Source organism: Cariama cristata, unplaced genomic scaffold (assembly GCF_000690535.1).
Source record: "Cariama cristata isolate BGI_N322 unplaced genomic scaffold, ASM69053v1 scaffold6297, whole genome shotgun sequence".
Classification (NCBI taxonomy): domain Eukaryota; kingdom Metazoa; phylum Chordata; class Aves; order Cariamiformes; family Cariamidae; genus Cariama; species Cariama cristata.
Window position 1 is genome coordinate 26,902 of NW_009626986.1, and position 14,352 is coordinate 41,253.

The following is a 14,352-nucleotide window of genomic DNA, read 5'->3' on the forward strand; positions in this document are numbered from 1 at the left end:
AGGCACTAACTAATCCTAGAAGTGGAATCTGATTATTTAAAATGCATACTTGGTAAGAAATTTCTAAGATTGTTCAAAATACATAACTAATAGAATAAATTGGTTTGCTTCACAAAAGTGAGCATGGTAATTGGATAAGCACGTTAACTGGATACTCTCCTACCACAGCTGATGATACTAGTTACTGTGTCTGTCAGCACTGCGTAAGTACAAGCTGAGTTGCATATCTTCCTGGAGGGTTTTTTTTCTGAATTGCTTACTGCAAGAAGTCAAAGTTCAAGTGTGCAAATGACTCTTAAATTGCATAGTAATATATTTCCTGATTGACTTACAGAGCTATACATTAAAAAAAACAAACAAACAAACAAAAAACAAAACCCAAAAAGCTTTCGTAATTAAAGTGTTGGAACCAAGTCAAAAATTGTCAGACAAAGTTTGCTGATAAGAATGTACAAACACACAAAAGAATTGAAAAATAATTCTAGAACTGAGAAACTGAGTATAGTTTTCATGCTTTCTTCCTGGTACAAATTCTGTCTTTCTTAATATAGCTGAATAAAGTTAAAACTGTTGTTTGTTGTATGTGCAGTAGTAAAAATGACACCATTTAGAAGAACAATTATTTTTCTTAAAATAAGTGACAATTTCTCAGTCCTGCATCATTCATGATTACAAAATAAATGTGCAAATATAAATCAACCACCAGATATAATTTAAATCGTATTGATTCTTCACATGCAAAAGATTGTGCAGAGCAGCTTTACAGCATGACCTGGGAAGAGCAGTATAAAAAGAGAACCCAGATCAGCAGAGCACTTGCATATTTTTGTGTAACCTTAAACACGTGAGTGTTCCTGCATCGCTGCATATGACTACTGACTGCCTACGCACACGTGCCTGTCAGCATACTGCACAACATGCGCTTAGGTGAAAACATGAACGCAAGTCCTACTAAAGCCGAGTATGCTCTATAGGTATTTGAATCGCCCTCAGGGACAGGCGTACATTCCCAAAGACATCAAGGCAGAAAGCGAATTCCAAAGCTACCTGATTTGCTGGAATGCATCTCCGCTATGAACTCATTTTCTCTGCCAAGAAGCAGGGAGCTGGTTGTTATCACTGCTGAACTCCTTCCAGATTCTCATCAACTTAATTTGAAACTAGAACATGTACTTTTACATGCCACTGCAGCATGTGGTCCAGACCCACCCTAAGCTGACCCAAGAATGGCTGGAAGAAAGCTGACAGGCTTCTCTTAAGATTCTGGCCCCTTGCCCGAGATCGCTCCCTTTGCTTTTGTATATTCACTCTAAAAAATAAAGCATCATAATACAGAGTTATTTTTAAGGGACTACATTTAGGAAGCTCACCCAACCAAGGGATAAAAATAAGTAGTATTTATGGGGCCAGATTCTAGAGTATGTTTGGGGAGCTTAGGTTCTTTCACCTGGAGAGGAACATCTCCCATCCCCAAAACAAAACATAGGCTATGTGGTATTTCTTCTGCTCCATCACCACGGTTCTCTATCTTTCTAGCTGCAGTATGGTCAAGAGAAGTACAGGCTTAACAAAGCCATGCTGCCAAGACAGAAGGTATGTGCACACAGTACTCCAAGCTTGTTCTTTTCTGCTAGGGCTGCTGTAATAAGTTCAACCTATTTGCACCAAAATACAAAAAAGACTAGTATCACATACGGAAAAATAGAAACATGGATTTTAATCAACCTACTATCTAAGAAATGCACCTGTTTCATTTTGCTACAGAACATAACATTTCTGCTTCAACTCTACACAAGGTCTTCAGCAGCCTCCTCCTTCTAAAGTCTGCAAATTTTCTAGATATTCAGTGACAGCCTCTATCTCTGCAAACTCCAGTAGTCTGTTGATGAGCTTATCCAGTGCTTCTTTCCCACTCAGAATTTCCTATGAAAAAATTGAAAACAGACAAAAGCATTACTGACTGTACATCAGCACTATTCTGAAATGCTGACTACTCAAACAAAGAGCTCCTGGAATGCACTTTGCCCGGAGTCTTATCTCGGTGCATCCACTTGCTCATCTGTGCGTCTCCTCCATGTGAAGGCAACATGGTGTGGTGCACAGCAGTGGGACTTCGGCTGGCTGCCTGTGAAAAGCATGTTGATTCTGGGCAGCAAAAAAAGGAGCTACTGGTGGCTTCCTGCCATGCTTTCATGTAACCCATGTGTTTACCTGAAAATCACCTAGCAAGAACAATCAGGGATTGAAGAACCTAGTCCAAATACTGTTGTTCATGCCAGCAAAGCTCAACTAACTTTTGTTAGGCAGTTTATGGTTCCAGTTTCACTCAAGAAAGTAACGACCTCCCAATGCTAAGTAACCAAAAAGCTCAACTAACAAAAGTCATTTTTATGCAACTGTGGAACTTCTTTCCATTCTCCTCCACCATGGTGTTTGTGTACCTATTTCCCACTCCATTAAATATGAACTGTTCCATATTCCGCATGCCCTGTGTTCTCTCGAGTCACCCAGGACACCTGTGGATACAGTTCAAAAAGTGTTGCTCCTTATGCAACAGCACTCAGAGTAAACTGAATACCTAAGCCAAAATACTGAAGGGTCACCCTAAACTTTGTCTTAAAATTCAAAACATTTTCATAAATTTAATACACAAAAAAGCATTATTAGGTATTTGTTTTCCTGTAAAAAAAAAACCAAAACCAATAAATACGATTCAAACTGTAGGAAGATATTTACTCAGAAATAAGATCTCAGGCAATCTTAACATGAAAGCATTTGGTTTCAGTTTCTTTTAACTGTGGCCTGCGAGGCAAACATAAAAGAAAAAGTTTTTCTGTTTCTTCACTCTGGCATTAGGAGGAGAAAAGTATGGCTTCACAAAAAAAAAAAAAGTCCTTCACATCAGGTTTTTCTTTTGGATGTACTAAGCTTCAAGAATCTCAAATGTCACTTGCCTAGTTTGGCCAAGAGACTCACAGGGTTCCCTGAAGACTACAGCCTTCATCACACAGTAGGAGACAAATACATAGAGAAGTAGCCCAGCGAGTTATACCTTGTGCTAGCCATCTTAAACACTACTCTACAACAAAGCAGGAAAGCACTTTCTAAATCAACGATGTTCTGTCAGAGCACAACTGGCTATCTGATTTGCTCACATACATTCAATTGTTTTCACTAAGTTAATTTTTTCTTCTTATGGTACACATAAGTATCTAGCTTTACATACTCTCATAAGCAACCATTACCTTGATATTGCGTGCATCATACAAGATCCTGTGGTCAGTGACTCTGTCCTGGGTGAAGTTATAAGTGCGAATTCTCTCTGACTGGGCTCTTGTTCCCAACTGTAGTGAAGCAGCAAAACCAAATTCTATTATACTGTTGTTTTAAAAAAAAAAAAAAATCGAATACTACTCTAACACAGCATACCTAGAATAAACTTTAATGGATCTTTAGTGGTCACTGGCTTAGCATATGGGGTTTTTTTAAATATTGTAGCATTACTAAACTGTATTATTTGTGATTCTGTATAACAGACCAAGTTTTTAGATCCTCCAATACATTTCAGTTCCAGCTCTGTAGCTGGAAGAATGACTTAACTCTCAAAAGTGATGTAAAGCAAGAGGTGAGTCTATACAAGATCCCAGTTCAAAAATGTACGAGTCTTTCTTTTTTGGGGTGTTGTAGCTCCCACAAAAGATAATGAAAGTAGGCACCATTAATAACAGAAGCAGCACAGTCAATGTGTGGCAAAGCAGTTCCACTAACGTTTGGCTGTTTGAAATTAGCACTGAAAGAGGAGTAAATTACGAATATGAAGAGTAGTCCTCTAGTGGTAAAGTGCAAGAATGCAACCAATTCTAAAAGCTTTAAAGCAGAAATCCAAACATAGCACTGTTGTGTGGTTAAACGCTTTATCAAAATAGAGAATTAAACACTAAAAACTGCTTAGAGAAATGGGTGTCTTCTTCAATGGGCTTTTTTGAAAACTTCATCTGCAGTCAACATGTACATTTCAATACAAGGAATTTATTGAATAAATTCTGAAATATTAGGAAAGGTAATTTACTTTTGTCTGATTTTCTGCAGTATTCATACAAATGTACATCTAAGTCCTTCATGGAGCTTTGAAGGTTCTCAAGCTAAAATTAATAACAAAAGATAAATGGCTCACCGCTTACAATGACTGTGTTAATAACCTGCAGGAACAATACACTTAAATACAACCTGAAATTAGCCATTAAATAGCTAAACTGGAAACTCTGGAGTACTAAATAATTCTGTAATTCTGAAATATTTTTATTCCTGTCGATCACTGTTGAAGTTTCCACCACAAATGGGAAAATACTCAAAGAATGGGAAAAGAATGCTAGCACATTCCAAGAGAAAAGCACACTTTGCAGCATAACTTGAGGTAACTCTTTTACGGAAGCTGTTTCCTCCTTAAAAGGTTACATACAACGTATCAAATAAACGTCTACCTTTTATATATATCTATTCTATTTATTTTATATATATACAAAAATATACTTTTTATATATATAAATAAGCTGTGTAGTGCCAGTATTGTTCACACACTTTTCTTTCAAAAGCTCTGTATGGTCTTATCAAATATTCTGGTTTAGAAACAGGTTAAAATACAACTTTGGGAACTTCCAATCCTAGTTTTCATGGAAAATAACTTTTTACTGCTGCTCTATTTGTGTAACTCTGGCCTTAACAGGGGATTCAGTACATGACGTCGAGTGTTGCCTTTTGGATAATTCCAGCTAGTCTTTTGACTCTTTTCTTTCCAGCTCCAGTTGATGTCTCTTTTTCATTGCCTGAGAAGTCTACAATAGCATTGAACTGGGATCAGTAAAAAAACAGACTTACCATTTTAAAATACAAGATTCTCATTTGTAAGCACACCTGGTCAGACACACACACTCACTTGCTCTGTCACTGTCACTCAAAAATCTACAACAGAGCACCCTCTCCAAATTTCAGCAATCCTATGTTCTCACCTGCAGTTTTCTGGCACTCTGCTCTTGATTTAGTTGTTTTTCAATGATCTGCTGGTACAGCTTTGCTCTCAGTGTCCGCAGAGCTATTTCCTTGTTCATCTGCTGTGATCGCTCCTGCTGGCACTCAACTGCTAGTCCTTTACAGAGGGATTCAAGAGAGCTCAGATCAAAAGCCCATTATAACAAAGAACAAACAAGCTAAATTAATTCTAACACATTAGGCAAATGAAACCTTCCAGAGTGCTGGTTTGTAGGGCCTTTCAGCTGTAGGATAAAAAGTCATTTTAACACACTGGCCAGAACCATTACTATGTTTTTAAACTCTTCACAGCTGCACCAGGGGCTTTGTTCAGTGCTACAGAAAAGTCAGAGATATTTTAAAATTTCATGAAGCAAACAAGTTGCTGACACTGCCTCCAGAAAACGGGTTCACTCCACTCAGCTACCACATGTTAAAAATGTAATTTGCACAGTCTACAGAAGCATGTTTAAAACAGTGTAACAAAAGTTTTTAAAGTCCTACATTAGGTAAGTTCTTGGAGACTGGAAAATTCATTTCTCTAGCAAAGAAGGGTGTCTAAACAATACTGGTGAGTCTTGAGCTTAATTATGAATAATGAAATAAAGTAAAATAAAAGTCTTTAGAAGAAATTTAGTATTTATTTTTGCTTCTCATTTCATTTCTGAAATAAAAGGGCATATAGGAAACAGCTGTTTTCAGGTCACTACTGGAATTTCCTGTGCCTAAAGAGATTCTGCATCTGGACAGACAGAAACCCACTGAATTTCAATAAAAACAAATCCTGAGAAAGACAGAGTGGTCCAGTCTATACACTACCTTCCCATCAGCATACATCTTCCTTCCTATTCAACATATCATAGCATTATCTAGTACTGAATGAAAACAGTCATGTCACTACACAGGTCCCAGCTAGGCAAAGCGCACCCTTGTTTGCCAGTGGCCACTATTCCTGAAGGTACAGAGCACACAGCACAAATTATTTACATGTTCCATCCCACCCCTGTCACCCTCCATTTGTTCTTTCATCCTTCAAAGACAGTGTATTCATTAAACACACTCTCCAAAAACAAAACTGGCGTAATAGCGACTTGCTGACCTTTGTGCTACTGGTACATATCGCTTTTCTCACACATTGCCTTGCTAGAAGAGGGGCTGAACCAGAAGGGGCTACTTGCTTTTTCTGGTATAAGGCATAACTCTGCAAGCTCACTCTAAGAGATAACTTGCAGGATCACAAGCTTCTCTTTAGGATATAGATTTTGGGTGATTAGAAATATGAAATATAGCCAGACTTACCTGTGGGGAGGTGCAGAATTCTCACAGCACTATCAGTTTTGTTAACATGTTGCCCTCCAGCTCCTTTGGCCCTGAATGTATCTATTCGCAAATCTTTGGGATCCACTTTAACATCAACCTAGAATCAAAGAAAATTACTGCTTTCTGCTCATTCTAAAAATATCTGAATGTCAATGATAGTCAGTGTAAAAAAAAAAAAATTCACTTCTCAAAAAATTGCTCCTTTACAGCTGTTCCTGCGTAACAGCTATAATTATTATACTTCAAAAAAAATGCAGTGTCAAATATCTCTGCAAAGCAAGTGATGCTTTAAATATTACACTTATTTTTTCAAACTGTCAGTCCAGGTCCTTCACAAAACAAGGTGTGTGTGTGTGAAATGAAACAAAATCAACAACTTTTTGTAAAACCTCTAGCTTTGGCAAAGAGACTAAGAAAAATAAGCAAATAATTAAAAACTGCTTTGGAACAGCAATGCAAGGATCTTGTCCATGAGCCAAGCCGGAATGATTCTCACAACAGTGTTTTAAAACATCTAACTGAGGAAAAAATGGGTGTATCCAGATCCAAGTAAGGATTGCAGCATTGGAAATATGAGTCCGTGATGACCTGGACCATAGTTTGAGCTCAGTGGATGGGAAAGGAACATTCAGATCTGATCAATGTTGCAAGGAAAGCATTACAAGGAAGCAGGATAACGTGTAAAAAAAAAAGGACCTAGTTTTGTTTATTTTGTGTGTAAATTGCTGGTTTAAGTGAGAACTGTCAGTATCAGTGAGATCTCAGAAAGACTAGCCAACACACTCACTCATTCAAATTCAAAGCAGACTGTCCTTGATTTAACAGACAAGGACATCAATAATTTAAATGAAATCAAAAAAATCAAAAGGACATGCCGAACTACATTACTATGCAACACTGAATATTTTCTTGGATATATTCCCTGTCTTAATACATGACGTAATTTAAAATTGGCTTACTCATAGCAGTCAGCAGTGTGTGTGTTGGGGCTGGAATACTCACTGAAACAATCATTGATTTACATGCTGTTGCAGGCAACAGCAAATCTCTGCAAAGTTGCTTCTGATGACTCATTTAAACTCGTAACGTACAGAGTCAAGGCTATTGCCTTGCAGAGTCAGAGAACTTGTGGTTCACTTTCTGGGACTTGCAGAAAGCACTTGGGTATCAATAAAATCCCAAAACAGTAACAGTGACATGGTTTTAAATAACACCTACTCCAATGCCAAAGTGGGTGAGCAGGGATACACCGCCTTACCATCCTAATTAACAGTTAGTTTACCTCCTCTGGCTGAGGAAGGACAATAACTGACATTGTCCCAGTATGAATACGCTGCATTCTTGATGACAGGCCCGTCTCAGGGATTCGCTGGACTCGATGAGTCCCTCCTTCGTATTTCAGATGCTTGTAGACATCATCTCCCGAAATATGAGCAGCGGCATGATGCAAGCCACCTAGAGAGATAAGTAATGTGTGACAAATATAGCACAGGAACACTGCTTTTAATTTCATTGTCTTGGTGGAATGTCTGAAGAACTACTGTACCTATCTCAGCTGGTGTATAGTTCACAATGTCGAAGGTCCAACGTTTATAATCTGCATAGTTCTGGTACATCTCAAACATTTCTTTAGTGAACTGTTGGCAGATGTCTCCTAAAAATATAAAGGCGCTACAACATAAATAGCAGTTCACAAAATGGCAGTCATCAGTTTTTAGATTTAGCTGCAACTCTAAGCACAGTCATTAGACAGATTAACTCTTCTTTAGAAAGTATTACTTTATACCATTAAAGTATAAAAAGGCATTAAGAATAACCCATAAGAGGTTTAATAAAGTTGGATGGAGGTTTGAAGTAATCTTTACTGTAGGGACTTTGCTGACCTCCTGTTGTTCTGCCAGCTGTCACTTCTAATATGACAGGACTTCTATCATATTTTTCCTTTGGCACTAGAAGCTGGAAAAGCTGAAAATGAAAAAAAAAAAAAAAGTCATTATCTCCTTCATCTTCCTTATTCTCCTTCATGTGTCTTCTCTTAATCAAATTTACAGCCGGCCTTCACAATTGCCACAGCTCGAGTGCACACAACCACTGATTTCTTTTGGCAAGCTGGTAAGTAGGACTAAAAACTGCTCAATGGCCATTGCGACTCAGTGCAGTCAGTGTGGAAATGGGACATGCTGCTGCATCCACAGGAAAGCTAGCTGAAAATTCAATCCTGCAAAGTCGGGTGCCAGATCACCCACTGCAGCCCCAACTACCTATGAACACAAAGTTATTAACTATAACCCAGCCAATCTTTACATTAATCTTATTTTTCAGAAAGTCCCATTTCATATTATTTCAATCTGAACTTAGAAATGAGCCCAAACATAGACTTCTCCACTGCATGGTTTCAGCTTCTCCGCTTATAATTAATTTCCCCACTCGTGGGGTGCTGTCAGCTGAAGAGAAAATGAAAGACTGCAAGTTCCAATCAGAAATCTTTCAAGAATGCATGCTCCGCTGCCACAAACAGTTACTAGGATGTCGTGTCAGGTCTCAATAGTACAGACTCATCATTTTTTTAATCCCTTTCAGCATCTGCAGACACACAAGCAAGCAAGCAAAAATGACTAAAACAATAAGCTTCTAAGACACAATTGTCAGTAAGAAGCTTACTAATAATTAATGTTGCCACTTCTTTTCAGGGTGAATACAGAAGCTGGACTTCTGTTTCATTAAACGCAAGTGTCAGAGTCTACTGGTAAGATCACAAAGGAACATTTTTCTGACATCTTTATTTACAAAGCTGTGTAATTGTACCTCAGGCTCACCTTTCTGCACAACATGTTGATTTTTTTATCCAGGGTTTCCTTCTCTTCTAAGGCAAGCTCTAGAAGTTGTTTCTCATCTCTGTTGTCTAGCTCTAAATTCCAACAACATGAATAGATGTTAGGCAACCTCACTAGCTTAGAGTAAATTGTAATACAGCTGTCCAAAGACATGCATTGCAGCACATAAAAGCTTGCAGTTGCATTTTGCCAGCATGAAATATTAAATAAAAGCAGCCCAAGCCACAATGCATATTGCTAACTAAATGATATTTTTCTGGTGTGCTGGAAGGAGCAGCAGGTATCTCAATCTCTACCTTACGGCTCAAAGTCTGCATCAAATAGATGCCAGTCCCACCTGACAGCTACTCACTCTCAGTTATACTGATGGTTGTGTCACACAGATTAACAAGCCAGGGGTAAATCCACAAACAGATTTGACAAAATACATCAAAAATGTGCCTGCAGACAAGAAGTGCCTCAGTTTCCCTTATTACCATTTTTCATGCAACAAAATTTTTCCTTTCTGGACTTGCTCAGGAACACGCAGATATTCAACAATTTGGAGGCAACTCATTAAGGTGAGCACTACCAGTAATGGTATGAAGATAATGATGCAGTTTCTAACCTTCTGTCCCCTGCTATTCAAGAGGTCACTGAGATGTGGGAGTTATGGATGTAAGTCATCAGGATGTGGGAGAGCTCACTTGGACTCTTTGCTTTGCTTAAGGAGACTCCCTTCCCCTCTCTTCAGCATGTGAGACCACAGTCTGGAGTACTGTGTCCAGTTTTGAGCTCCCCAACACACGAAAGGCATGGAAATACTGGAGTGAGTCTACTGGAGAACCAGCAAGATAGTCAAGGGCTGTAGCAAGGGACGTATGAGAAGAGGCTGAACAAACACAGTTTGTTAAGAAAAGGAGCGGGAGGGGAGGTTTTATTGTTATGTACAACTACCTAACAGAAAGACATCAAAAAGATGGAGACAGACTCTGTATATTGTGATAAAAGGAGACATAAGCTGGAATACAGGAAATTCTGATTAGATATTACGAAAATTATTTTCACCCTAAGGGTGGTCAGACACTGGAACAGGGCCTCAGAGAAGCTGCAGGATCTCTACCCTTGGATATATTCCAAACTCAACTGGACAAGGCCCTGGGCAACCTAATCTAACTGGTCCTGCTTTGAGCAGGACATCAGACCTTCAGAGGTCCTCTTTAAACTAAATAATTTGATGATTCTGTGATTAGACTGCCCCTTCCCACATTTTAGAGCTTACTACCAAACTAGGAAACGTTCTCGGGTAAAGCTAGCAGAAGATCCAAACCTTTTCTGCTATGGAGGCTCCAGTTTACAATAATTAAAGATGCTGATCAGTTAGCATTAGATTATACACTACGTAGAAACTTAGCAGACAGCTGGAGTCAAGCAGAAAACCTGCCACTGCGAAAATAGGGAGCACCCTCTCCTTTCCATCTTTCTTCCCACTGCTCTACCAGCTGAGGAGTGGCTCTGTCACTCATCTCATCGGAAAGTAAACCAGTTCAACTCACTGAAAGAAAAAAATAGGTCTAGTTAAATAAATGCATGTATTTTACCATGTGAAGCTGAACTAGATTTAATTTACAACCAGACTATTACCAGCACAAATAGGGTAATGGGAGAAGACAGCTTTGGGAGTGAGATCGAGGGAAGAAAGCAACAAAGAGGAGAAGAAAGTCTCACATCTTGTGGCCAGCACGGAAACCATAGGTTTCCCTCAGATGCAGCATAAAACTGGACACTCAAAAGCTGAATGCATCTCCTCAGCTTGCATGACCAGTCGTCTGAGCTCTGGATTCTGCGGCAGGCGTCAGGGATCTCAAAGGCAGACAGGCACAAGGATCGCAGGCTCCACATCTCTGGGCATCTGGAGCCTGGTTCCCATTCACAGCAGCTAACACACAGAGACACATCTACTGGTGGCCTCAGCAGCAACTCTCAAGAACTAAATAGGCTGGGATGTTGAATCAGCTTTGTATACTGGGCAAGGACACCAGCCGCTGCTCCATATCACACTTTTTAATTTATGCTCTGGGTTTTTTTTTCTTTAAATAAAAGACATCAGATCAACACTCAAATCTGTCATCTCCTGTACATAAGGCAAGAACTGCATACATTTCCCTACCAGTATGCCACAACTCCAACCTACAGCTGTTACTGAATCAAGGGCTTCTAGCTGGTCCAAAAAGCATCATTATCGATTAGTTAGATAAACAGTACCAAGTTAACTACTGTCAGCAGAGATGAAAGAATGGTCTGGTGGTGACCAACAAGCTTAAGGTTCAAAGGATTGGTGTCCCATTCCTACCTCCCTGCAAAACTGACCTTTAAGAATTCATTTAATCTATCCCATGACTCACATCACCCATGGCAAACCAGGAAATAATATTTTTCTGCTTGACTGAGTGTTGCAAATATAAAGTCCTATAGAAATTGTGAGGAATTCGGGTATGACAGAGAAGAGGGTCAGTTAGGGCGCTAAACGGAAAACAAGGAGCAGTCATATGAAGGTAACATCTGTGTTTTAACTTGGCCACATGATAAACAAGACAGAGAAAAATTTGGCTCCATTTAACTAACTTCTTTGCTGTAATTTTCTTTCATTCTTTTCTTTTCCCTTCTTTCAACTAGAACTCACTCCATTCATCCACATCATAATTTATGAAATTAGAAAAATTCTTCATTGTATTTACTTGATCCAAAGATAGCCTTTTTAAGTTGAAGTATTAATTTTCCAGTGTTTTCTTAATACTTTCTAATTCTTTCAAGAACATTTCTTTTTCAGCATTAAATTTTTGTCCCTCCTTGCCTTCACTCCTTTTCATCTTCCTCCACTGAAGAGAACTTGAGAGGGTTGGGGATTAAAACATTTTCAATAACCAGCATTTTTTCCAAAAGCACAAACATCTATTTATTTCTAAAACTAAAGAATACAAATGTTTTCTACCTTTCTACCTTTCTAAACAAGTTACATTTTTACCAGTTTTATTTCAATATGTTTTTTGATGTTTTGTCAACACCCATTGGTTCTCTCTCTGAAAAACACCATGAACTTTCACCCTCTTCCCTTTACACCACTGGTTACCCATTTCTCCTGTCCTTTGCTTTTCCCTTGCTTCACTTCTTTAACATAAGCCCCATTCTCTCTAGGCCAATGTTTCCCTCTCTTGACTTAATACTTATCAGTGTAGCAGAACGGATGAAATTTTTTTTTCCTACTGTGTGCACCTCCTCACACTTCTAACATTTTTTTTTTCCTCAAAATGTTGCACTATTACTTATTTTGTAAATTCTTCTACTCCCTGTGAACTTTCTTATTCTGGAATGGTATCAAAAACAGTGACAATTTTTAATTCTTTTTCACTCCAACTTCTACTGTAGCAGAGTACTGAAAAGCAGCAGCTTCTTAGGCAGCCATCCATTTTTAGTCCTTGAAGGACTCCTCAAATATTTTCAAAGAAATATTAGCGTTTGCCATTTAAATTGGAAGCTGATAACTCAGGGCGTAAAGAAACTTCATGTAATTTGCTCAACAAGTATCAATGAAATGGCTAGATAGAATCCCATTTTAAATAACACAGGTGAAATCTGCATCTATCAAATGTGTTAGGCTCACTAGATTTTTTTCCTTCAGTTCACACTGCTCTTGGTTCTGCCAAAGAAAGACTTAAACCAAACATTTTCAAACTATTTCTGCTAGATGGATAGCCCTGAGATTCCAAAACCAAACATTTTCAAACTATTTCTGCTAGATGGATAGCCCTGAGATTCCAGATGATCCCTACTCTCCCAAATTGGCCGTATTAAGACCTCAAACTGAAGTGAGGCGAGATGAAAAATGGAAGGATGTGGCTGGATGCAGAAAGCCCTAGCAGCAGGCAAGCTCCCAGGACCAGGCAGGACCAGCTTAATTTAAAAGCTTTCCTCAAAGGCTGGGCAATGAAGTTTATGGCAAGCAAAGCTACTGTTTTGAAACAAGTAAGTAGATGTGTTCTCCTTACCTCTGCACATAGCTTCTAACTCCTGAACTTCTCTTTCAGCCTCTTTGATTTCTTGAAATGCAGCTGCAATAGGGGACAGATTGGCACATCGCCTCCTCAGGGTTCTTTGCTCAAAGTCATTTATTGAGTCAACATTTAACAGATGACTAACCTGCTGGTATTCCTTGCTTAGAGTCTCCAGATACTTCTGCACAGCCTCATGCTTCCACAATGCTCGAGAATCCTGATGTTTTTTCCTATGCTGACTGTTAAAAGACAGAGTGAATCTAGCTGTGTCCAATAAAGATTTTGGCCTCCAAAATCCACAGTTGTGCAGTCCCACCATGTAACCTATCTTCTTTGCAACAGGAGGGAGAAGACAGCTGTGAAGTTGACCATGACAGTAGCAACTGGCAAGCAGGCTCTTGAAAAGATAGACGCTTTGGAAAGGTCTCATTTTGTTTCTTATATTTCCACCACCTGAAATTAAAAGTAGACAGAACATGGACCAGTGTTATTATCTACAAAAAGACAGCATTCTATTAAAAACAAAAAACACAAGAACTGTATCAAGCCCAAATCCTGTTCTTGATAAAACCGACACAAACGCAACTGTCATGGACAAAACTATTCCTGTTTCAGTCCTGGTTTAAACCAGAAACTCTTATCAGCACTGTTGTACTGACTGAGGGCTTCCCTCACCTCCCCAGTTCACTTATGCTGTGGAAAAGCTACTGTAGATGCAGCTTTACAGACAACAGCTTCATTTTGCCATATGTCTCACTGGAAAAATCCAACCATTTCATGCCTTACCAGCGAAAGAAAATTGTTGTTGAGAGAAGATAAATCTATACTAGTTGGAAAAATCCAACCATTTCATGCCTCACCAGCGAAAGAAAACTGTTGTTGAGAGAAGATAAATCTATACTAGAGGTACAGAATTCTATCCAGAGAATGTATGAAATATCCAGAATTACGTGCAAAATTATACCCACTACCATAACCAGACATAACTTCGGCAGGAAGACATTAGTAACATCGAGCTGACCTTGCAACGGATTAGTCAACAGGACTGCAATACACTTGCAAGAAATTACATAGTACATATACGGGTGAGTAAGACATGGGAACAGTGCTTTATATCCCCTGTGTACTCCTTGCCATGATAT

At 38.9% G+C, this 14,352-nt stretch overlaps 1 protein-coding gene across 1 annotated transcript; it reads right to left on the reverse strand.

The window, feature by feature from the left end:
• Positions 1-1,696: 1,696 nt before the first annotated feature.
• MTRF1 (mitochondrial translational release factor 1) lies at positions 1,697-13,657 on the reverse strand. Its single transcript, XM_009704257.1, has 9 exons — positions 13,205-13,657; positions 9,162-9,253; positions 8,229-8,310; positions 7,892-7,999; positions 7,628-7,800; positions 6,325-6,442; positions 5,007-5,143; positions 3,246-3,344; positions 1,697-1,923 (listed from the first exon to the last, which is right to left on the reverse strand). Exons 1-9 carry the CDS (start codon positions 13,638-13,640, stop codon positions 1,801-1,803), a joined length of 1,368 nt encoding a protein of 455 aa, XP_009702559.1. The 5' UTR covers positions 13,641-13,657; the 3' UTR covers positions 1,697-1,800.
• Between the last annotated feature and the right edge of the window lie 695 nt (positions 13,658-14,352).

What these genes read in the sequence shown, in the direction of transcription:
- MTRF1 (XM_009704257.1), bottom strand. Translation starts at nt 13,640, where the DNA reads ATGAGACCTTTCCAAAGCGTCTATCTTTTCAAGAGCCTGCTTGCCAGT. An exon ending in AGCTGGCAGAACAACAGGAG is followed by an intron (nt 8,000 to 8,228) that starts GTCAGCAAAGTC and finishes TTATATTTTTAG; the next exon opens with GAGACATCTGCCAACAGTTC. An exon ending in TCCTTCCTCAGCCAGAGGAG is followed by an intron (nt 6,443 to 7,627) that starts GTAAACTAACTG and finishes CTTTGATTCTAG; the next exon opens with GTTGATGTTAAAGTGGATCC.